Below are 25,020 nucleotides of genomic sequence, written 5' to 3' on the forward strand. Positions count from 1 at the left end.
GCGGAGTATAGGCGTTGGTAGGGAGAAAGGTGACTCTTCAGAACCCAGCAATGTGACAACCCAATACACAGCTGCACATAAGGTGCTCTGGCCACGCTATTCAAGTGGTAAGAGTGTAGCAATTTTGCTCTGATATTTTTAGTCTTAAAAATGGATTGACCAATCTTGTGGCATCACTATGCACTTCCATGGGGGAGATCATGGCTCTGGGTACTAAACATGGTACCCAAATGCCTGGGTTTTCCTGGAGTGGACAGAGCACTACAAAGTCAGCTCCTGCGCGGAGGAAGCATCTCAGGTCATTCTTGAGCAGTGCTGATGGGTACCAGAAGCAGTTGCATCTACCCTCCTAAGCAGACAATCTATGACAAATGATACTGGGGTAATAAATAGGCAGGAATGGGAAAATCTGTTGATTCTCTTGGAAAGGACTGGATCTCCCTTGGAAAAATGTTTATCTTTTCCTAGCTAAAAAACAAAAATCAAGCACATAACCCAAATGACTAATTAATTTTGTCTCACTGAAAATAAATAAAGTTGGCCCTCTCTTCCTTGACTTCCTGAGGGCCTGCACAGACTAAATTAATTTCAGGCAGGTCAGCAATCAAACAGTAATAGTTTTCAAATCACTAGTGACCAGGCCTGGCCTCAAACCAGCAGTCTAGAGAAGAAGAGCTCTGTAAGTCTGAAAAAGGCAGGCAATGTTCACTTAAAGCAGCCCACCCTGTTACCAGCTGTTGAACCTGCAGGGAGAGAATTAAGTTGGTTCTATCGGCCCACTGCGGTTGGTGACTCATTAATAGGGCCCTACCAAATTCGCGGCCATGAAAAAAGCGTCACAGACCGTGAAATCTGGTCTACCCCCATGAAATCTGTACAGGAAATCTGGTCTTGTGTATGCTTTTACCCTATATTACACAGATTTCATGGGGGAAACAAGCATTTCTCAAATTGGGGGTCCTGACCCAAAAGGGAGTTGCAGGGGGTCACAAGGTTATTTTAGGGGCGGGCTGCAGTACTGCCACCCTTACTTCTGTGCTGCCTTCAGAGCTTGACTGCTGGAGAGCGGTGGCCGTTAGCCGGGTGCCCAGATCTGAAGGCAGTGCCCTGCGAGCAGCAGCAGCGCAGAAGAGTGCCAATACTTTACCATGCCATCCTTCTGTGCTGCTGCCTTCAGAGCTGGGCGGCCGAAGAGTGGTGGCTGCTGACTGAGGGCCCCGCTCTGCAAACAGAATCACAGAAGTAAGCATAGCAATACTATACCATGCCATCCTCACTTCTGCACTGTTGCTGGCAGCAGCTATGCCTACAGAGCCGGGCTCCCAGCCAGCAGCAACCACTCTCCAGCTGCGCAATTCTGAAGGCAGCATCACCATCACCAGCAGTACAGAAGTAAGGGTAGCAGTATCGCAACCCCTTCTACAATAACCTTGCGACCCCTCCCCAACACCTTTTTGGGTCAGGACCCCTACAATTACAACACCAAGAAATTTTAGATTTAAATAGCTGAAATCATGAAATTTATGATTTTTAAAATCCTATGACCGTGAAATTTACCACAATTGACCGTTAATTTGGTAGGGCCCTACTCATTAACATACTAAGGGCTTATCTCCACTTACTGGGGGATCAACACATGGCAATCAGTCCACTGGGGGTTGAGATCGACTGCCGATCGCTCTCCCATCAATTTCGGTACTCCACTGGAACGAGAAGCATAAGGTAAGTCGACAGGAGAGTTTCTCCTGTCGACCCAGCACAGTGTAGACAGCGCAATAAGTCGACTTAAGGTACATCAACTCCAGCTATGTTATTCACATAGCTAGAGTTGCATAACTTAGGTCGATTTAGCCCCGTAGTATAGACCTGTCCTAAGACATAACAGAAGCAGGAGTGGCTCTCTAGAGGGAGAATCTAGGGTGTGGGCTGATCAGTCTGGAGGGAGCCACCAAGCTTTGAGCAGAAGTTTGTCATCTTGTTAACCTCCATCTTAATCAAACCAAACCCCAAAAAGGGGGGAGTTTTTACTCTGATATATTGTAGTGTATGGATAATGTGTTCGAGAGGAGGTTGGGAAAGGCATCACGACATAAGTTCAACGACCCATCAGATCCTTTTAAGAAGTATTTTACGATATCTAGCAAAGTGTATGGATACCCTTCCAGTACACAATCTCTAACCAGAAACAACCATTTTGCCTATCCAGACATATTTATCAGCCTTCAAACAACTTATGAAGAGTACAGTGCCATAGAACCGCAATAATATAATTAAACAAAGCAAAATTAAAGGAATGCTGTGGCGTGGTGCACGTTTTAGACATATGAGTCAGGAAGTTATGATTTCCCCCCCCGCCGCACAAATTTAACTTAGCCTCCTAATAGGGACAATGATAGTTACACAGCAGCCACTGAATGCCTCAAAGCACCCCGCAAATGTTACAGCTTCACAACAACTGTGTGAAGAAGATATTCCTTGCATTTTACAAACAAAGAAACTGAGGCATGGGGAAGCCAAGTGACTGGATTCCTTTCAACTGCACCACAATGCTTGTAATTTAAAATATTCCCATGCTCAGTAGAGAGCAAGGCACGAAATGGGAAGCAGCAGAAAGGCAGCCAGACTGATGCTATAGTTAAAGTTGGTTTGGGACAGGGAGCCCGAAAAGATTCAGAGAGAGAGTTGCCACTCTGGAAATGAACAGTTGGGTGCAAGGAGGGATTCACGGATGAAGAGCTAAGTGCAGTTTCCGGGTATCTGAAGTTGATGAACACTTAAACAGGGAAGGAAGGTAGCATACTGTGCATTGGGATACTAGAATACTTTCCTTTGTTCTGAACATTTTATAAAACCAATAATGATACAGTCACTTTTTTTCTGCAACTCAGGAAAACATGCATTCTAGCTGAGGGCTCAGTATGGGCTATTTTTAAGCATTTATTTAAGCCTAAGAAACACTTTAACAACTTTCTTTGCTGGCAAGGAAGGAACTCCCCATAATGTGGCTCCCAACAGAGGACCCTTCTGTGATCCCGGCAACTCTGCTGACAGAGCCTCACAGATATACAACCGCCAGTGGGTGAATGCAAAAGCAAGCTGGCTTGCTGATACTACTGTCAGTCACTCCCCCATTATGTCTATCTAGTAGAGGAATGAAGCTGCCAGCTGTTTCCTCAAAGAATCCTGCTTGTGGGAGACTGGATCCAGCTGCCATTCCCACAAAGCACTGGGTTGTGTCAGTGGCAGGACACCGGATTGAGGCAATACCCTCGGCCTGTGTGTTTTTCAAGGAATGTTGCTGAATTTCCACTAATCGACCAACACACGCGTCCCCATTAAAATAGAGCACTACACTCCCTAAACATACTGAAATCTGCAAAGGAGCAGCAGACCAAAATATCAAGCAACTGGAGACTTATGGTGGATGTTACAGGAGGGAAGGGAATCTAGAGATGTCCTGATGGCTGGGGAGTGAGCATGAGGTTGCAAGTTATTTTCAGTGAATTGTACATGTTCCTAGAACTTCACATGGGCACATTTTATATACAGAACTACAGCAAATCAATAGAATTTCAATACATTCAGGACCAAGCAACGTTGTGTGATAAGGGCTCCAACAATGCCATGTACTCAAAGGAACACTATCTGGTTAAGTATTCATGTCCTGGTTTTCAGGAGGTGCTGAACTCCCACTAGTCTCCCATTGATTTCACCTCTGAAAATCAAGCAACTTTTTAAAAATAAATTTCCTTGCCTGTAAAACAGATAAGGCATTTAAAACAAAAATGTTTCCATTTTAATAATCCAGTTTAGTTTTAACCATTGTGCTGTTTACATTTTGCACTACTCTCGACTTGGATAGTGACAAAAGAGAGTAATTATTTCCATTATTGTTCAGACGCCTGTGATGGGACATTCACCCCACACTAGCCCTAGAGGGGTTAATATAGGCAAGAGAGGCCAACTAGCAATCGGCTGCACCTGAAGGGGAGCTAGGACGCAGTGAGGCTTAATTGTGAATAAAGCTCACCTAGACAGAAAGAGGCAGGACTTCTATAAAGCCCGGAGCCGGTAACAGTGGGGGCGGGGAGGGCTACATGTGAGGAAGCCTGCAGTCACACCCTCTGATACAAGGGGGGAGAGTAGGAGTCTGTCACAGGAGTGTAGGAAACAGTCCAGGGAAGAAACAATAAGGGCTGGGAGAACAGACGTGAATTGCTGGTTCAAGGACCCCTAGATTGGAACCTGGAGTAGAGGGCAGGCCTGGGTTCTGCTACAAGCCACTGTGGCAGTGGTGCAGTCAGCACAGTGATAGGGAGGCTGCCTGAGTCTGTGTGGAGAGACACTTTGGTGAGACCCCGGAAGGGCAGGACAACTATGACTTGGCTAGAAGGCTAAATCACGAAGGGGAGGCACTGAAGCTCCTGACCAGCGAGAGAAGGACCACAGAGCGAGTGACTGAGGCAACCAGCTGAGTAACTACAGGACGGGGTGCGGACAGAGGCGAGCTAATTCCCCAGATGAGCCACGAGGAGGCGTCACTGTCGGGCGCCAGTTACACCATCATTTCACTTTTGTGTTTGGGTTGCAAATATTGCAAGGAATATTTTTTTAAAATCATAATGCCAAATTCCACTCTGCATGTACCGGATATGAGTGACATGAGTTATGATCATCAGGAAGGTGAGAAACATAAGCCATGCCAGAAGTGAGTGGAGACAATATTCTGACTAGCAGCTGGGTTGTGTGGACAGGATGAATGAAGGATGACACAGTTCCTTCCTTCAGGATTCTGATAGATAAACTTGGTGTCTGAAAAATGAAAAAATTTGGGGGGCGGATATGAGAGAGAGAGAGAGAAAGAGAGAGAGAGAGAGAGTGAGTGTGTGTGTGTACACAAATCAGAAGGAAGTCATTTTGCAGATAGTTTCAGCTGCACAAAAACAAATCATATCTGCTCTCTTCCCCCTCCGCCATTTCACATTGGTAAACAGGAAAGCAAGATCTGATGGACAAAGGACAGATTTTTGTGAACTGCTTCACAACTTTACAGTTCCTTGTATCATTTAAGAGATTTCTGATTAATAAAGTAGAATAAAATATACTATGACTAAGTATTAAATAAGCGTGAACAGCTGTGCTAGCCACTTTTCAAAAGTAATGTTTGAGAGGTCATTTTAAGACTGACTGTCATTTGAACTGGCTGGGAAAGTCAGGGAAAAGAAGTGTGTGCAAATCTGAAGGTTAGGCACTGTAACAAGACAGAGGCATAAACAGGAGTTATTTGCTGAGTTAGCCATTATTTAAACAAGTAACTACACAATAGTTCCACTGAAACAATGTTAGTTGCACTGTAACTCCTAACACTGCTGCTTTAGCTCCCAATACGTGCAGTACAAAATTGTGTCACATCAGCACTGTCAAATTGAGGTAAGAATTATAACAAACCAGGGGTGAGGTAACACCACAATGGATTTGTTTCTTAGGTCAAATGTGAAAAGTTCGCTCACACTATAGGCCAGTAGGGAATAATATCTTGGAGGAAATCAGGTCAGCTTCCAAGGATGGAAAACAGAACTAGTGAATGACTTGGATGCAACAGGTCCTTTGCAGTTGATTCAAAAAACAGTAGCAATATTGACTTGTCCTAGTGTAATTTCCCTGCTTTAATTAGTAGAGGGCAAGGGTCAAAATATTCAACATATCTTCCATCATGTCTCATGTGATCTTTGAACATGGAGATGAACCAGGTGGAGAATACTTAATTTCCAAAGATTCCACCTCTGGGAGACTGCTTCCAGAATTAACATTGCTTTGGATGAAATCACTGTATATTGCATCATATGACTGGAAATGATACTGACTTAATTTCAAAAAGTACCACCTTTGACAGATAACTCAGCCTTTGATGAAACAAAGAAAGAGAATATTCACCCAACGTTAGGTAAGCAAAGCTTGGGGTAATGATGTAAATCATCATGCATTCATACATGGTGCAGGTTACAGAAGTAGAGGCCACAAAGTACAGCAGTAGATCCAAATTCTCTTTAAGTTTCTGGTTTGGGCTCATTATAGAAATAGGACCAAGTTATTACATCCAAATTGTCTAAAAATAACTTGGACAACACTTTTGGATCCAAGATTCAGATTTATGACCTTCTCCAACTGTAATGGTTACTCCATATGGAGCAATATTGGATTTTGCCACTGAAAGTATCTTACATTTTGTTCTATTTTAAAATCCTATATATGATCTATCATCTTCAAATCCTCCCACATTGTGTTCTTAAATGATTGAATGTTTGATGCAATGACACCTTTTGAGCTGTAAGATCTATTAGAAGTGGGATTTTTACATTAAAATGACAATGTTTAAAACACAAGTTTAGTGATGGTGACAAAAACCACAAATCTCACCACACAAAATATACAGTTAAGAGTTGGTCAGTCTTCATGGCCCAGATCTTGCTAGAAGCACTATGTAAAACAAAGTGTTACACTGATTATTTTATGCAGATGGGAAGACAGACTAACCTGTGGCTTAGAAAGAAACCTTGTTGAGTCAGGTCAAAACCTCAGACGGTAGCAAAAAAAAAAAAAAGCCAAAGATTAAGCACAAGAAGATAAATTAGTAGAGGGGAAAATGAGCAAAACTATACTTCACAGAACTGGGTATTATGCATTTTTCACAAAAAAGATGTCTGTATTTCTGATATGTGAAATAATTCTCTATATTATCATTATTCAAAGCATATTACAATCAAGTAGGAAACCCCAATACCAGTCTGGATTAGTTTAATGATCTTTCCAACTGCTGTTAGAGTCAGTTTTGTTTATGCCCTGTTGCCTTACTCAAAACTGAATATCATATTTATTTTAACTCAGTTTATAATGGTTATTGGTGTAATTTGGCAATATAATGACAAACTGGAATTAAATATATCCATTTTCATTATACAGGTCTTATCAAAGAACATGTCATATGGCACCAAACAGCACAATCGACTTTTACCACTCATATCCACCTGTCACTGAATTGAAAGAGTGGCTTGTTATAGAATTAACTCCTAAATGTTTAGAAAATAACTTACGATTAATAATGTAAAATGTATTCACCTAATATTTGGTGGAAGAATTGATAAAGTAAAAATCTATCCTGTGACACACTGATCCTCCTACTGCTATGAAAAAAATGCTACGAAAGCTCTAGTGGTTTAAAATTTGTATCATTTTTTTCTTTGAATTGTGCTTGTTGGAAAGGACTTTATGAATTGTGACAGAAGGCATTTGTAAACAGTACATCCATTTAAGCAATAATTGATATTTCCCGTACTATAATTCACCTACCTTTCAAGAGGCAGAGCCTCCATATACTATAAACATCAAATAAGAAATATCCAATTTTTCCAATGATATAGTTTAAAAGGACATTGTTCATTAGTAAGTTTAGTTCATTTTAAGTCAATTTAATGAAGTAAGCTTAAACATAGATTTGGTTGAAAGCTTAACAACACTTTTTAAGTTGTACTAGTTCAGATTTGTAAGCCACAGCAGGTTAGTGGCAATGAAGGGATGAACTGCAATTACATTTCATTGAGAAGGTGTTAAATGTGAAACAGTTTCAAGGTAAAAAAAATTTAGTAGCTAGCATTAATTAAACTAATGAGTTAGAGACAAACTTTGCCCTTTGAGAAGCTAAATGAAAAAGCAACAATAAAGCTTACAAAACTTAGCTCGTACAATTTGCCGTGAAGGCGGTAGATTGGCTCCCTGAAATAGCAAAGAATTATAAAAATAAAGTTTTATTTCAGAAACATTTTCTCAATTCAGAAGTCATTTTGTCAAGCTCTTCTCACTTCCAAACAATTAAGGTAAATCAAACAGACTTTTGTCTTATCTCTGAAATAAGTAAGGTTCAGCAGTCTTTTTACCAAGTTACCAATTTTGAGCTTTTTCTTTTAAAGGCAAAGTTTTATGGGGTTTTGCTGTTTTGTTATTTTGAGAGATAAAATACAGTCACTCGGACTCAGGAATAGTTACTCCAATTTGTATATTTCTGGGACATAACAGAATTGGGTGGTTTTCCTTCTATAAGACAACCCCAAAGCAGATGAGATTATGGCTTTGTCTACACTGGCAATTGAACAACAAAACTTTTGTCTTTCAGAGATGTCAAAAAAATACACTCCCAAAAGACAAAAGTTTTGCTGATGGTGCTCTCCTACCGACAAAGCTAACCCCACTCTTTGGGGGTGGAAGTTTTTTGTCAGCAGGAGAGCCGAAAAACAGCAGCCACACTGCGCGACATTTAGTAGCACTGCTCTAGCGACAAAGCCATGTCACTAAAAGCGGTGTAGTGTAGACACAGCCTTAGTGTTTGACATGTGTTCCTGTACAATTATCGGAGACGGAAGTCTCTCTTTGGAGGGTCTTTGGAGCCATTTCAGCCGATAGACCTTTCAGTTTTGTTTTGTTTTTAATCCTACCTGGCATGTAACTCCAAAACACACAGAAGAGGGTCAAGCTCTGGAGGTATCATTGCTTCCAGACTTTCTAGAAGCTAATGGACTATTTTGGCCAACATTTCAAAAATGAGTAGTGATTTTTGGTGCTTGTTTTTTTGGGCACTCAACGTGAGACACTTTAAAGAGGTCTGATTTTCAGAAAGAGCTGGGTACTTGCCTTCTGCAAGTAAAGCTCCTTTAAAGCATCTCAAAATCACCATCCAAAAACGGAGGCACCTGTCAATACTGGTCACTTTTGAAAAATCTTTGCTTTTAACTTTTCATTGTAATGTTTAATGCAGGAGCAATTAGATGCGAGAACAACATGCAAGCAAATAACCCAGATTAAAGGAAGTTGACTTCATTTTATTTTGACTATCCAAAATTGAAACCATCACAAATGAACACTGAGATACCATGATGTTTTTTTTATATGTTTTGCTTAAAAGACAAACACTCTGTGGAACCTTAGAAATATACAAGAATATATATTAAGGCTGGTTATATCAATCATCCTTAGTGTTTTAACTTAAAAAGAAAACAGAAATTGATCCTATAAAGTGCTGAGCACCTTTAACTTGCAGTGGAAGTTGAGGGTGACAGCACTTCTTCACAGTATAAGCATCTTGCAAGCATGTACTATACATAAAAAGAAACAGCCATCTAATTTAGTTAATGCCATCTCAGCAAGAGTGCTATTAGTCTGAGACCACCAATCAGCTTTGTTTCTTCAAAACGAGACTGTGGTATGTAATCAACATTTTTACAAAGTCAACTGAAAATTTTCAGCAGAGATAAAGACAAGCCTGCTTTTGCATACCGACCTGTCCCTTCACTGTGTTATCAAGCTGTGCACATGTGTGAACTAGTAAACTATTATACAACTGAGAGCAGGTATAAAACAAGTACTCACATGGCATTGGTCTTTGAAATCATTCACAAGTTTGAGCTTAATGAAAACTAAATATTTAGGGACAACACAGGAAAAAATTCTGGGTACTTAAGGGCATCAAGGAAGAAACACTGAAGAGCACTCCAGTTAGCAGCAAATTTATTAAAAGTTATAGCTAGCAACCCTAATGAAGATGTCAGCTGGTTCTGAAAACTTAAGTAAAGCAAGTAAAAAAAAGATGCATTTTATATTATGTATCAAGCAACACTAGAAACTTATAAATTTACAGCAAAAAATAAAAGATACAGCCCATAAAATCAACAACTGAAGTTCACTTATACATGCAATTATCCATTCTCTTATCAGATGCCTACCTGAGTTCCAACTGCACTTTTGTTAACCTGACTGCTTCGTTGTTGGGCACTAAGAAAAGCAAAGAGAAAAGTTACGTGAGGAAATTTAAGATGAGTCTTGAGCAGCATGCTTTGGAAACAATATAAAAATTTATGAGCCCAGAATCTGAGGTTAAAAAGAAACACAATTCAGTCTCAAATTCACAAGCAAACTCAGTTCATGTAAACTTCTATTTACAGAAAACAGATCAGCACAAACAGATTCTTATTAATCACCTCCTCTGTAATGTACATTGCACTACCATAGTAAATAACCCTTTGTGTTGACTTACGTCTGATGAGGTTACTAAAGACATAAAAAGTTATGGCTCATCTGTGCACACATGAAATCTTTGGCAATATAAATATTAAAAAGGGGCAAGAAAAAATGAGTCACTTTAGTTCTTTAGAACATTGCAGCAAAATCCTCCCACACCCCATAGGTTCTCTAAAGGCCTAGCCTAGCAGCTCGTTTTGGATATTACTCTAATTTTTATATGTACTTTGAGGATGTAAATATAAAATGAGGGATGAAACCATCACAAAAGGTGGTTAAAAAGCTGGAATCTTACAGCAATGCAGCATAGTTTAAAATAAGTTTTGCTCAGTTTCTGAATTTTGCTAATCCCATTACTGAAATGAAACTCTCCTCTCTCACAAAAATGCACAAGTCATGATAGCTACAAAGTTTAATTCTAAAGGCATTTATACTGCATGATACAGCGGCAGCAAGTTTTGTTTGGAGGCTTCAGGATTAAATTAATTTGTCCCTTTTCAACAAACATTAGTATATATTGCAGATCTGCCACAACCACTGCTTTGAAAGTAGGAAGGAGAATAGACATGAGTAAGTTAATTCCAGGCAATATCTGTTTTGATCCCAGATAAGCAGCCTGATTCTGCAGCTGGTTGGTGCAGAATGGCCATTCCACAGATTGGCTGAAGAGTTGAGCCTAAGCTTGCCAACTTTGTAATATTTAAAAACCAGACACTCCAGCAGGAGTGCTGGAACCTCCCCTGTCCCACCCCTTCCCCCAGGCCTCACCCCTGACCCACCCCTTCTCCACAGGCCCTGCTTCTGCCCTGCCCCTTTCTCCTGACCCCAGTGCAGGTAGGGGGTGGCCCTGGCTGAGTAGGGGCTGGAACAGGTGATGACTCATCGCCTCCCCTGCCTGCAATGGCCAGATGTTGGGAGTCTGGTCAGGAGATCTGACTGGGCACCATCAGGTCCCCTTTTCAACTGGACTTTCTGGTAAAAAACCAGGCAGCTGGCCACCTTAGTTAAGCCCCTATGCACTGATCCTGCAAACACTTTACTCAAGTTAATAGTCCACTTGTTTTCAGTGGGCCTACTCACGAGTAACATTACTCACATGCATGTTTGCAGAACTGGGCCGCTAGTCAATAACCCAGATATCTGGAGACGTGTTGATGTTTGGTTAGTCATAGTGCCTCCTTTATTGTATTCATCAAGCATAAATGATGGTTAATATTCTACACACACAACATATGAAGTTAACCCATCACAGACAAATAGGTTCTGAGTTACTGTCTCAGTAGCACCCATATAAATTTGCACTAGGAAATATCATTCCATCTTCACTTTTACATGAAACTTTCCTATCTGCTTGTAAAAAATAATTAAATAGGAAACCAACATCACATTAAAAAAGAAGAGCCACTCTAATTCTTTTAATTTCATAATGGTCCCTAAAGTTAAGAAAATAATGTCTGATTTATAGTTTGCAGCTAGTAAGCAAATAAAAGAAAGCCATGAGACTAATGAGTAGTATTACCTATTACTTGCAGTGGGGGCAGGATGTATGGTTCAAAAAGTAACAAATAAAATAAAGAGCTGCGGTAACACGACAAAAAAAATGATCTTAAAAGAAACAAGCACAAACCTTCCCACTGTTCTGTCAGTCAGCAAGAAGGAGAAGAGATAGGAGGCCTTTGGAAGAAAGGAGATTGGAAATCTTATCTGGATTAATACTAAAAGGAAGGGTGAATCGTCTCAGATGGGTTTTTTAGTTGAAGTCAGTCATTGGCAATGACTTCACCGCTGTTTGCAAACTCTTAAAGGGTTTCATTGCTAATACCTGCCTGACCAGGTTGGAGCTGACCAAGATGGGTCTAAAGCACCACTGGGTTTTGCCCGTTTGGAAGCATCTTGATCAAATGCTGAAAATGATCAGGTGTAGTGACTGCTTATTTTTAGGCTGTTAAGCATGTTTAGAGCAACTATATAAAATACTATTTGGCCTTTGGACTTAAAGGACTTTATGGTTAAATTAGTGCCTGGTGGTTTCCCATATTAATGAGAAATATTATTAATAGTTCCAACAGCCACTCTTTCTTAAGCACAGTGACTGGCTTTTTGTTTACCTAGATTAAAAAAATATTGTTCACTGAAGAAATCAATATATATGGCTGTGTTCGGAGAGATTAGATAAATATGGGTTAGAGCTGAGCAAATCAGAATTTCTATCCTGCAGTAAATTCCAATATTTCACCATTTGTTTTCCTCCCAAATAAGGACTTTACATCAAAAATATCAAAATTTTTCCTCAAAGTTTTCAGAAGATTTTGGTTCTGAAACGATTCATTCTGACATTAACTGAAAAGAAGTGTTTTGACATTCCCAGTCCAAAATGTTTCATTTGAAGTTAATTTGACATTAACCTGCACCTGCTTAAGGTATAGTGGTGTCCCATTGCTCTGATTCTTCCCTGTGGGCCAGTCACCCTGGCCAAATTACATCTCCTGCAATGTACCATAGTCCTATAATTCCCGTGATTGACCATGAGACTCCATTAGAGGGGAGGCCATGGTGCATCATGGGAAAGTATAGTCTGGAAAGCTTAGATTTTGCAAAAACTGCATTTAGGCTTCTATAGTTAAGATCCTTCTTGTCTCCTTAATAATTTCTGACAGTAGAGATGCTTACTGACAATTGCACTTATCAAAAAATATAAGTGTATTGCCATTTTCAGGTCTATGTATACCAGAAAATGGGTTTTGAAGCTACTATCACAACTCAAAGTTCTAAGTCACTTGACTCATTGAGATGTACTTTGAGCCATCCCGGCACAGGTACTTAGGTTCTTCCCAGGGATCGAACAATCCATTTCTTTCCAGTTAGGGGCAAAAATATCCCTTTAAAGATAATCAGTGAAAGAGAATAAGAAGCAGAGGTTCCAAACCTTCATATCTTTGTTGAGAAAAGGGTGGATGAGTAGTATTCCATTAAAACATACCTCTTCCAAGGGTAACAACTGAACATCAGTAATTCTCTACAACGTTTATACAAAAAAAAGCAAGACTACAATATGCTGTGAAAAACAAACTGGGTGAACATAGCCTGAGAAGTAACCATTTCCTTTGTTTAATATATGGATAGGTAGTATCCCCACAAAATACAGCAGAGGGTAAAGGAAATCCAGGGGCAACCCAAAAGAAATAAAACTCTTGGGGAGGGAGACGGGCACCCTAGTTCCAGGAATATATTGTGTAACACTGAAAAGCCAGATTGGATTCATCTCGAGATCTGATCTAAGCAATAATGCTAGAATAATGTACAGAACACTGGTAATTTGTTTTTCAGAAAGGTTGTGAACCCATTCTAGAAAGATATCATAGAATAATAGGACTGGAAGGGACCTCAAGAGGTCATCTAGTTCAGTCCCCTGCACTCATGGCAGGACTAAGTATTATCTAGACCATCCTTGAGAGGTGTTTGTCTAACCTGCTCTTAAAAATCTCCAATGACAGAGATTCCACAACCCTCCCTAGGCAATTTATTCCAGTGCTTAACCACCCTGACAGTTAGGAAGTTTTTCCTAATGTCCAGCCTAAACCACCCTTGCTGCAATTTAATCCCATTGCTTCTTGTCCTATCCTCAGAGGTTAAAGAGAACAATTTTTCTTCCTCCTCCTTGTAACCACCTTTTGTGTACTTGAAAACTTATGTCCCCCCTCAGTCTTCTCTTCTCCAGACTAAACAAACCCAATTTTTTCCATCTTCCCTCACTGGTCATGTTTTCTAGGCCTTTAATCATTTTTATTGCTCTTCTCTGGATTTCACCACTTTGTCAACATCTTTCCTGAAATGTGACACCCAGATCTGGACACCATACTCCAGTTGAGACCTAATCTGCAGAGTAGAGAGGAAGAATTACTTTGTGTCTTGCTTTCAACACTCCTACTAAAACAGTGGTCTCCAACCTTTTTACGCCCAGATCACTTTTTGAATTTAAGGGCAACCCAGGATCTACCCTGCCCCTTCCCCAAGGCCCCACCCCTTCCCCAAAACCCTGCCCCACTCACTCCATCTCCCCCGCCGCTCTCTCTCCCCCACCCTCACTCACTTTCGCCGGGCTAGGGCAGGGAGTTGGTGTTCTGGACGGGGGGTGGGCTCCTGGCTGGAGCCAAGAGGTTCGTAGTATGGGAGGGGGCTCCAGGCTGAGCCTGGGACAGGGACTTGGGGTGCAGGAGGGGCTATGGGGTGCTGGCTCTGGAAGAGGGGTTGGGGTGCGGGCTCCCGCCGGGTGGCACTTACCTTGGGCAGCATCCAGGCAATGGCGCAGCAGGGCTAAGGCAGGCTCTCTGCCTGCCCTGGCCCCACGCCGCTCCTGGAAGGGACCAACGCGCCCCTGTGCCCCTTGGGGGTGAGGGGCGGGGAAGACACATGGCTCCACGTGCTGCCCCACTCTGCAGACACTGCCCCCGCAGCTCCCATTAGCCACAGTTCCCCATTGCTGGCCAATGGGAACTGCAGGGGTCAATGTTTCCCAGGGCTGCGGGGGCATGCTGGCTGCTTCTGGGAGCAGCATGGGGCCAAGGCAGGCAGAGAGCTATGCCACCAGAGAGCGCAATCAACTGGGAGAGTCTCCAGGATCGACCAGTTGATCACGATCGACTGGTTGGTGACCACTGCGCTAATAGATCCCAGAATGATGTTTGATTTCGTTTGCAATAGTGTTACACTGTTCACTCATATTTAGCTTGTGATCCACTATGAACCACAGATCCCTTTCCGCAGTACTCCTTCCTAAGCAGTAAATTTCCCATTTTTTAATGTGTGCAACTGATTGTTCCTTCTTAAGTGGAGTACTTTGCTTTTGTCTTATTGAATTTCTTCCTATTTACTTCAGACCATTTCTCCAGTTTGTCCAGATCATTTTGAATTTTAATCCTATCCTCCAAAGCACTTGCAACCCCCTCCCAGCTTGGTATTGTCTGCAAACTTTATAAGTGTACTCTTTGTGCCATTTCCTAAATCATTGATGAAGATATTGAACAGAACTGGACCCAGAACTGATCCCTGCAGGACTCCATTTATATGCCCTTCTAGGTTGACTGTGAACCACTGATAATTTCTCTCTAGGAATAGTTTTCCAACCAGTTATGCACCCACCTTATAGTAGCTCCTTCTATGCTGTATTTCCCTAGATTGTTTATGAGAAGGTTATGCGAGACAGTACCAAATGCCTTACTAAAGTCAAGATATACCACAACCATAGCTTCCCCCCATCCACGAGACTTCTTACCCTGTCAAAGAAAGCTATTAGGTTGGTTTGACACAATTTATTCTTGACAAGTCCATACTGACTGTTGCTTATCACCTTATTACCTTCTAGGTGTCTGCAAATTCATTGCTTAATTATTTGCTCCATTACCTTTCCTGCTAGTGAAGTTAAGTTGACTGGTCTGCAATTCCCTAGGTTGTCCTTATTCCCCTTTTTATAGATTGGCACTATATTTGCTCTTTTCCAGTCCTCTGGAATCTCTCCCATCTTCCATGACTTTTTGAAGATAATCACTAATGGCTCAGGCATGGTCTACAGTACACGGTTATTTCGGAATTAGCCAAGCTACTTCGAAATAAAACTGATTCCGTCCACACGACCAAACCAGTTTTTTCAATTTAAAGGGTTCTTTAATCCGATTTCTGTACTCCACCTCAGCAAGTAGAGTAGAGCTAAAATAGAGATCGCAGTTCCGGGTTACAGGTACTCTGGACACAATTCGATGTTACTGGCCTCCGGGAGCTATCCCAGAATGATCCCTTGTGACCGCTCTGGACAACACACTCAACTCCGATGCACTAGCCAGGTAGGCAGTAAAAGCTCCGTGAACTTTTGAATTTCCTGTTTGGTCACCATCAGCATAGGTGACCATCAGCATAGTCCACCATCACAGGTGACCATGCAGAGTCCACCATCACAGACAAGCTCCAGCATGGTCCGAACGGGAGATACTGGATCTCATCGCATGTTGGGGAGACGAATCTGTTATGGCAGAACTACATTCCAAAAAAAGAAATGCAAATACATACGCTAAAGTCTCCATGGCCATTACGGAAAGAAGCTACTCCAGAGACACAGAGCAGTGTCATACAAAAATCAAGCTCAGGCAAGCATGCCAAAAAGCCAGGGAGGCGAACGGGTGCTCTAGGTCAGAGCCCCATACATGCCGCTTCTACCGTGAGCAGCATGCAATTATGGGGGGTGACACCACCACTACCCCACCACTGTCCGTGGACACCTGTAAGGGGGGAGTAGCAAGGAGCAAGGAGGATGAGTTTTTGGAGGCCGAAGAGGAGGAGGAGGAGGACAGTGCACAGGCGGCAAGTGGGAAATCCGTTTTCCCCCCTAGCTAGGAACTATGCTTAACGCTGCAGCCAATAGCCTCCCCCTACTCCCAAGGCAGGCTCCTGGACCATGACCCTGGAGAAGGCACTTCTGGTGAGTGAGAGCTTGGTCGGAGCCACGCGGTGTGGGTGGAGGGGGAACCCAGCTGAGCTGGGCTGTTCGCGTTTAGTTTAAAGGGCTCATCCCTGCTCAGAGCATCATCGAAGCCACGCGGTGGGTGTATGTGTGTGTGGGGGGGGGGCGGAGGGTGTTGTGTGAAGTGATCATCCCAGAGAGCCCGCAGGCCCTCCTTTATATGGCAAGCCCACCAGGCATTGCTTGCTATGGGAAAGGGGGCCCGGCAGTTTGAAAGCATTGAAATGAATGCGGAAGAAGCAGAACCCCGCGTACCCCTAGGTCTTACCATGGCTGCCTCCACGTTGAATTCTGTTGCCCGGCTGCATGTGGTGGCTTACTCACACCAAAGTGGCAGGCACTTCAGTATAAGAGGCAAAATGCGACCTTGTACAGAAAGAACATGTGCTGCGTACTATGAATTGCCTGTTTCACTGAGAAAGAGTGTCCCCTTTGTTCTCTAAAATGTATCTTTTAAAATACTACCCTCACTTTTTCTCCTCCCGCAGGTGCAAATGTTTCAGTGCGGCCCCTATCTACTCCGTCCCAGAGGCTGGTCCAGATTAGAAGGCGGAAAAACGAACTTGGGACGACATGTTCGCCAAGCTCATGCAGTCCTCCCACACTGATAAGGCCCAGCTGAATGCGTGGAGGGAAACAATTGTGGAGTCGCGTAAAAAGTGTTACATAAATACGAAGAGAGGAGGGACACGCATGATGAGAGCAGGCAGGATGCTATGGTCAAGCTCATGGGGAAGCAAACTGACATGCTCCGCTGTATGGTGGATCTAATGCAGGAAAGGCAGCAAGATCACAGACTGCTGCTGCAGCCCATGTATAACCACCCTCCCTCCTCCCCAAGTTCCATAGCCTCCTCACCCAGACGCCCAAGAACATGGGGCGGGGGGGGGGGGGCTGGCTATGGGTACCACACAATCAACCCCAGAGGACTGCACAAGCAGCAGAAAGCTGGCATATCCGAAATTTTGATTTGGTTTCTGGACTTGTCCTTCCCTCCTCCTCCACCCCCTAACCCAATATCCTCCCCCCATCTAGCTTCTGATTTCTCTCAATGTTTTGTGCAATAAATAATAAAGAACGGTTTTTAAACAATTGTGAGTTTATTTCCTTTCATATATATAGGGGGCGGGTAACTTTAAGAGAAAAAAAACACAACTGTCACACCAAACTCTGGCCAGTCATGAAAGTGGCTTTCAAAACTTCCGTGATGTGCAGCGCACCTTGCTGCGCCCTATTGTCTAACTGTGTGAAATTGGACACCAGACGAGTTGCCTCAACCTCCCACCCCACCATAAACGTCTCCCCCTTACTCTCACAGATATTGTGGAGCACACAACAAGCAGCAATTACAATTGGAATATTGGTTGTGCTGAGATCTAACCAAGTCAGTAAACTGCACCAGCGCGCTTTCAAATGTCCAAAAGCACATTCTACCACCATTCTGCACTTGCTCAACCTATAGTTGAACTTCTCCTTACTACTGTCCAGGGTGCCTGTGTACAGCTTCATGAGCCAGGACATCAAGGGGTAGGCTGGATCCCCAAGGATAACTATAGTCATTTCAACATCCCCAACAGTAATTTTCTGGTCTGGGAAGTAAATCCCTTCCTGCAGCTGTTCAAACAGACCAGAGTTTCTGAAGATGCGAGCGTCATGCACCTTTCCCGGCCATCCCACGTTGATGTCGGTGAAACGTCCCTTGTGATCCACCAGTGCTTGCAGCACCTTGGAAAAGTACCCCTTGCAGTTTATGTACTGGCCACCCCGGTGTTTCGGGGCCAAGATAGGGATATGCGTTCCATCTATCGCCCCGCCACAGTTGGGGAATCCCAGCACATTAAAGCCATCCACAATGGTCTGCACATTTCCCAAAGTCACTACCCTTGATAGCAGCCGGTCAATGATTGCGTTGGCTACTTGCAGCACAGCAGCCCCCACAGTAGATTTGCTCACTCCAAACTGATTCCTGACTGACCGGTAGCTGTCGGGCGTTGCAAGCTTCCACAGGGCTATGGCCACTCGCTTCTCAACTGTGAGGGCTGGTCTCATTTTGATGTCTTTGCGCTTCAGGGCAGGGGACAACAAGTCACAAAGTTCCATGAAAGTGGCCCTACACATACGAAAGTTTTGCAGCCACTGGGAATCATCCCATACCTGCAACACTATGCGGTCCCACCAGTCTGTGCTTTCCGGGGCCCAGAATTGGCATTCCACGGCATGAACCTGGCCCAACAGCACCATGATCTCCCAATCGCCACATGCCATGCTTCTAGGAACGTCTGTGTCCATGTCCTCATCAATATAGTAATCACGCTGTCGTCACTTCCTCACCTGGTTTTGCAGGTACTGCACATACTGCTGGATAGTGCGCGAGGTATTTACAATGGTCAAAACTGCAGGGGAGATCTGAGCACGCTCCATAGCTATGGCGCCTGCATGGGTAATCCTGGAAAAAGGGCGCGAAACGTAGGACAGCAGAGCGGCAGCAGAAGAGGTGCTGTTCGGTTCACGATAGCTGAAAAAAGGCGGGAAATGTTGGTCTTCTGTAGCTTTCACAGAGGCGGGAGCCCAGGACAGACATGGAGAATCTCGGTAGCACAGCAAGAACGGGAGAGCAGAATTGGTGGTGGAAGCTGTTCTGCTCGGTTCACGATAGCGGAACAGAGTTGGCAGCGGAAGCGTTCGATGAGGAAGAGAAAGAGTAGATACTAGAGATTACATAGGAAGATAAGAGGAAATGCGAGGTGGATTCATAGTAGCAGGACAGCAGCGGTGCACCGTCAGCTGAAAGCAGTATGGCGTCTGCATGCCAAAAAGGCGCAAAATGATTGCCTGCTGTAGCTTGCACGAAGGTAGGAATGACTGATGACACACACCCAGAAACACCCACAAGAATGTTTTTGCCCATCATGTACTGGGAGCTTAACCCAGAATTCCAATGGGTGGCGGGGACTGCGGGAACTTTGGGATAGCTACCCAGAGTGCACCGCTCCGACATTCGATGCTAGCCTCGGTACTGTGGACGCACTCCGCCGAATTCACGCGCTTTAGTGGGGACACAGAAGACCGAATGTATAAAATCGCTTCCAAAAATTCGCATAGAATCATTTCTAAATAATTTCATACTGTAGACATACCCTCAGATATCTCCTCAGTCAGTATTCTAGGACATATTTCATCAGGCCCTGGTGACTTGAAGATATCTAACTTGTCTAAGTAGTCTTTAACTTGTTCCTTCCCTATTTTAGCCTCTGAACCTACCTCATTTTCACTGGCATTCATTACATTAGATGTCCAACTGCTAATAAACTTTTTATTGAAAACTGAAACAAAAAAGTCATTTAGCACTTCTACCATTTCCACAATTTCTGCTATTGTTTTCCCCTTCATTGAGTAAGGGGCCTACTCTGTCCTTGATCTTTCTCTTTATGTCTCAAGCTAATTGAATCCTGTTTTGTGCCTGGGTGTTTCCAATTTTGTCCCTACATATTTCTGTTATTTGTTTATATTCATCCTTTGTAATTTGACCTAGTTTCCACTTTCTGTAGGACTCTTTTTTGAGTTTCAGATCATTGAAGATCTCCTAGTTAAGCAAGAATAGTCTCTTGCCATACTTCCTATGGTCCACTACCTTCTTCTCTAAGGCTGCACTTGTGTGTCCACTACTGATTGACCTGGTCTGTCTACAATTCACTTTTTCATTCCTGCCACATAAGTTGCCACCAGACATGTTTTGTGGAACACTGCCCAATCCTGTGTCTTCAGGGCTTCCAAATACAAGAGGAAAGATCTGGATACTTTTTGTGATAAACATTAACCTAAAAGTCTTCAGAGCATTCACGACTATCCTCATCTCCAGAACATTCATGTGCAGCTGCTATTCCTGAAGACCAAGGATGTTGGAAGAGGTGAACCTTTGTATCAGCTCCCCACCCCAGGAACAAATATATCTGGTCACTCAGTTTTGCAATGGAGAAAATTTGAAATCAAGACTTCATTGACATATAACCATTGTATCTATCAGGCCAATCTTTTGCTGCATAGAATCATAGAATATCAGGGTTGGAAGGGACCTCAGGAGGTCATCTAGTCCAACCTCCTGCTCAAAGCAGGACCAATCCCCGATTTTTGCCCCAGATCCCTAAATGGCCCCCTCAAGGATTGAACTCACAACCCTGGATTTAGCAGGCCAACGCTCAAACCACTGAGCTATCCCCTCCCCCCGCATGGCTCTTGCTGATCCAGCTGACACTGAAAATCCTTTCCCTTATGACCTGGACCCTATTCCAGAGCAAGAAGGCTTTGAGTTGTGTTGAGTCAAGTAAGGTCCTTGTACTCTCCAACTGGTTTCTGGGAACAAGCTAGGACATTGATTAGTTTATCTTAAGCCCTAGTGGCACCAGCATACCAATAGAGAGGCACCGCTTCTTATATCCCTTCCAGATTGCTAACCAGAAAGAGAAAAAAACACACAGTCCTATCACTATAAATACACAGTCACTACCACCAACTGTAGCTCATAGCAATCCCTTTCCTCTAGGAGAGGTACAATTGTTCTCCAAAACCCAATTCTGAATTTTCCCTTAACCAGTTACCAATGGAAGTCTAACATTCAGGACAGCCTCAAATCCTCCCTTTCTTTTGACCAATAGCACAGGCTCAATGGCATCCTTTTGTCAGAAGGGATTAGATTTACTGTATCTTCTCTTCGGGATGCTGAATTACAGCACATTCTGGAAGGGAGAAATTTGTAATTCTGAGACGTATGTGTCCAAGAATGGTCTTGCATAATAAATGGACCCTAGTCTCCCTCTAATAGTAAGAGAGTACAAGTCAGGCTGGTTAATCACTCCAGAATTGAGAAACCTAGAGTTTTCTTCCAGAAGGAAGGCAGAGTGAACTGACTTTGCATGCACTGGGCACCACAGAATCCAGAGCATATGTATGTGCTGGTTTCTTGGCAGGTGCTTTCCCTAGAAGATAAAAGGAGGAGGAGGAGAGGATAACCTGAGAGAATGAAGGACAGATTTAATTACCTCAGCTTTATTAAGACTATCATCCATTTTTCACCCCATCTTCAAAGTTTCATGGTCCTGAAACTACTGGTGAAACCATCATACAAAGGCTAAATGCAACAATGTGTCTGCAAGCATCAGTGGCACAATCACCAAAGGATAGCCATACCCTGTCTTTTTCTACTTCCTCAAGTCAATTTCTTACAAACTCTTTGCTCCACACCCTTGGAGGCGGGGGGTAGATGGTGCAAACCTTCTTCCACAGCTTGAACTGGTGTTTTCCCATATAGAACATGTACTGTTGTTCCCAAAGTGAGCTGACAATATCACAGATTGAAAAAATCTGGGTCCAAGGGCATCCTAACCTCTGGAGTCATGCTACGGCACCATCATGATTGCGGCTGCCTCCACCACCACCATAATCTTTTGGAGAGGGAGGGAGAAATAAGCTGAGGATATCCCTCCATTTTCCAATAACCATCTTGGAGACATCCAGAGTGGCATGAAGTTGCAGCCAAACCTCACCAACTGGTCGAGCCTAGGATGGAAGAGGGGCACTTGCTACATCATCTGCGAATGAGGCCAGACACGTCAAAATCACAGCCTTGGGGTTTTCCTGGATTGTCTGCACATCAAAAGAAGAAATCTTAACAATCTTTTCAATTAAATGGGAAAAAGGGTCAGCCCATACTGGAGAGAATTATCTTTCTTCTCTTCCCTCGGAGATAAGTTCTTGGCTTCTGCTACTCTTATCCTCTGTATCCAAACAGCAGTCCTGCTCATTTTCAGCAGTACCACTGTCATCCTAAGCAGGCAGTGCAGTGAGTACTATATCAATGCTGCTAAAATCTGTATTGGCAACTGTGTACCAATGCTACCAGTAACAGCTGCACCAAAGGCATCTGTGCATCAAAAGCTGTCTCCAGAGACACACAGTTCCAGGTCAAGAGGCTAAGCTGGGCTGGATTTGAGACCTCTCAAGGTTCCTTCCAGCCCTACATTTCTATAATTCTATAAGAAGTGAGAGACAAAGTTTCAGGTCAAGAGATGCATTTCCAGTGAGCCCTGAAATCAGGCTAGATAGGACAAAGCAAAATAATCCAGTCTAGACCTATAGTAAGGGGCACAGTCAGGTATTAAGTGTTCTGAGGGTGAGTCTCTATGTAATGGGGTGTCCACACCACACTAGGCCTGAGTAGGAAAAAAGGGCCAATTAACCCCATGGCAGGCTGCCCCTGGAGGAGAGTCAGGACCGGCTGAGCTGAAGAGATGAAGGAGATGAAGCCCAGCAGGGCAGGGGCAGGCTGAGCTGTATAAAACCAGGAAGTAGAGAGCAAGAACGGGCAGCAGGAAAGAACTGGGCACAACTCCCTAGAGATGACGGCAGTTAGCAAAAGACAAGGAGGAATCCCAGGAGAAGTACACCTGGGGATCCTGCCTGAGAATAAAGACGCTGGCAAGAACCTGAGGAGGGGTGAAATCGCCACACGAAGCAGAGGAAGCTCCAGTGGTAACCCAAAAGGGACGGGGGCAGAAGACAGAAGAGAGGTAGGAAAGAGCCCGGGGAAAGAGCAACAGGGTCGGAGCTTGCACAGACTGCAGTTGCTGCGTGTAGGGTCCATGGGCTGGAACCTGGAGCAGTGGATGGGCCTGGGTTCCACTGCCAGCCACTGGGGAAGTGGCACAGTTGGGGCAGTGGACTGGAAGACTGTCTGAGATGGTTCATCCAATGGGACTTTGATACCACAGAAGAAGAACTATAGTGACCTGGCCAAAGGGCCAAGCCATGAAGAGGGAGCACCCTGAGTCACGAAGAGGAAGTAACCTGAGTCCAGAGAGAGAGAGAGAGAGACAGACAGACAGACAGACACACCACAGGGTGAGCAACTGAAGACATCAATGGGACGTCAGACTGGTTGAGAGCTAATCCCCAGATGAACCACCAGGAAGTGCCCAGAAGTGAAGAGTGAACTGCATTACACGCTATTTTCATGTGTCAAGGTTGGCAGGAGGCATCTCTACCATTCTAAACGTTTCAGGCTATTTTTTCCTTAAATCAGTAAGAAGGGGAAATTAACAGTGGATCTGTATAATAAAATCTCTGTATACATACTTTGCAAAGCCAATGAAGTCTTCATGGTTGGTATTGATGTAAGACACCTGGATATCAATTAGCAGCAGTACCTACCAGGAAGAAAAAAGGAAAGAAAATTTGAGTTTGCTGCATAATTGAATATTGTCTTTTATAATCATTCAGGCCAAAAGCAGTACTGCCTACTATATCCCATATCTGTTTCTTTGCTTATTTAGAAAACTAGGCTATAATGGAACTATCAGTCAGCTACCTCCCTCAGCTTTCTTATAGTTGCCTCATTATCAGCTTCTGTAAAATTTAATTAAGACTAACCATATCTAGCCAAAGGGGAGTTTAATATATAGCACAGATTCTAGCACTACATTTTGCAGGACAGGCAATATTTGGTCTCTTATTGCTACTATTACTACACCAGGCTAGTCAGGAACCTCTATGATGAATTAGGGCTCTATGGTGTTAGGCACTGTACAAACACGTAACAAGTCTGCCCAGTGAACTTACAGTTGATGTGTTGGACAGGATAAAACAGGTGGACGAAACAGACAACAGGGGTGGGCTGGTGGATGAAGTAACAAAATGAACAGTTTAGCAAAACAGAGGTTTCAGCTTGCTGCTTGAGTAGCCTTGATCTGTTGATTTCTTGGTGTCTCAGATAATTGGACGGAAACGTCATGATCTAATTAACCTGGAAATATCTTAAAATACACAAAGACACCCACCTCGCCCCCGCAGCCTTCCTAAAGTGTGTACCAGGACAGTGCAGAGGGACCATGACCCCGTTTTCCTCCTGCCATCTTTTCAGATGCTTGCTCCCCAGCAGAGATCAGGAGTGAACCATCCCTGTGCTCTGAGGAATGCAGGGACTGCTACAATAGAAGGCCCTTGCTCAACCATGCAAAGAAGGGGAAACGGTTTTTTGCATGGCTCTCCTCCCCTAGCAAAAGCCTCACGAGTTGAGGGCACGGGCCAGCCACCGGTGTTTAACTGCAGTGTAGACATCCCCGAAGTGTGTAAAACGACAATTATCAAAACCTCTCCAAGTCTATGCCTCGGGCAACAATTTATTATTGCCAGAACACAGTGGATAAGAATATTTTGATGCATAGGCCCCAACTATTAAAAAAAAAAAGAATAAAAACTAATAAGAGTTTTCATTTGATAAAATAATGTAATGTGACCTTCCTACTAGGATACCAGTCTCTCTGTATCCAACAAAAAACACTATGGAAAAAATAGTTACTTCTAAGTAAAGCCTTAACTACTGAATGCCTTATTGTGCCTGGGCATTGCATCAAACAGTCCTCTTCACCAAGTCCTATACCACTAGACTACAC

General features: G+C 43.4%; 1 protein-coding gene and 1 long non-coding RNA gene across 12 annotated transcripts in view; one reads left to right on the plus strand and one right to left on the minus strand.

Moving 5' to 3' along the window:
• DNM3 (dynamin 3) overlaps positions 1-25,020 on the minus strand; it is a 311,515-nt gene that overhangs the window by 178,580 nt on the left and 107,915 nt on the right. For 6 of the 11 annotated variants that reach the window (XR_006292780.1, XM_043553167.1, XM_043553165.1 and 3 more), the window contains exons 12-14: positions 23,705-23,775; positions 9,771-9,819; positions 7,741-7,770 (exon numbers count right to left, since the gene is read on the minus strand). Coding sequence is in view for 10 of the 11 variants with exons in the window: in XM_043553167.1 (XP_043409102.1) it covers positions 7,741-7,770; positions 9,771-9,819; positions 23,705-23,775 (150 nt within the window). In the remaining variant the exon portion in view is untranslated. Of the gene's footprint in view, positions 1-6,534; positions 6,541-7,740; positions 7,771-9,770; positions 9,820-23,704; positions 23,776-25,020 lie in introns of all 11 variants that reach the window. The other 5 variants (XM_043553169.1, XM_043553168.1, XM_043553166.1 and 2 more) reach the window with 2 other exon arrangements.
• Positions 4,176-7,170, plus strand: LOC122466874. The gene is made up of 2 exons (XR_006292781.1): positions 4,176-4,683; positions 6,961-7,170. It is a non-coding gene; the product is annotated as an uncharacterized LOC122466874 (long non-coding RNA).

Source organism: Chelonia mydas, chromosome 8 (genome assembly GCF_015237465.2).
Source record: "Chelonia mydas isolate rCheMyd1 chromosome 8, rCheMyd1.pri.v2, whole genome shotgun sequence".
NCBI classification, from domain to species: domain Eukaryota; kingdom Metazoa; phylum Chordata; order Testudines; family Cheloniidae; genus Chelonia; species Chelonia mydas.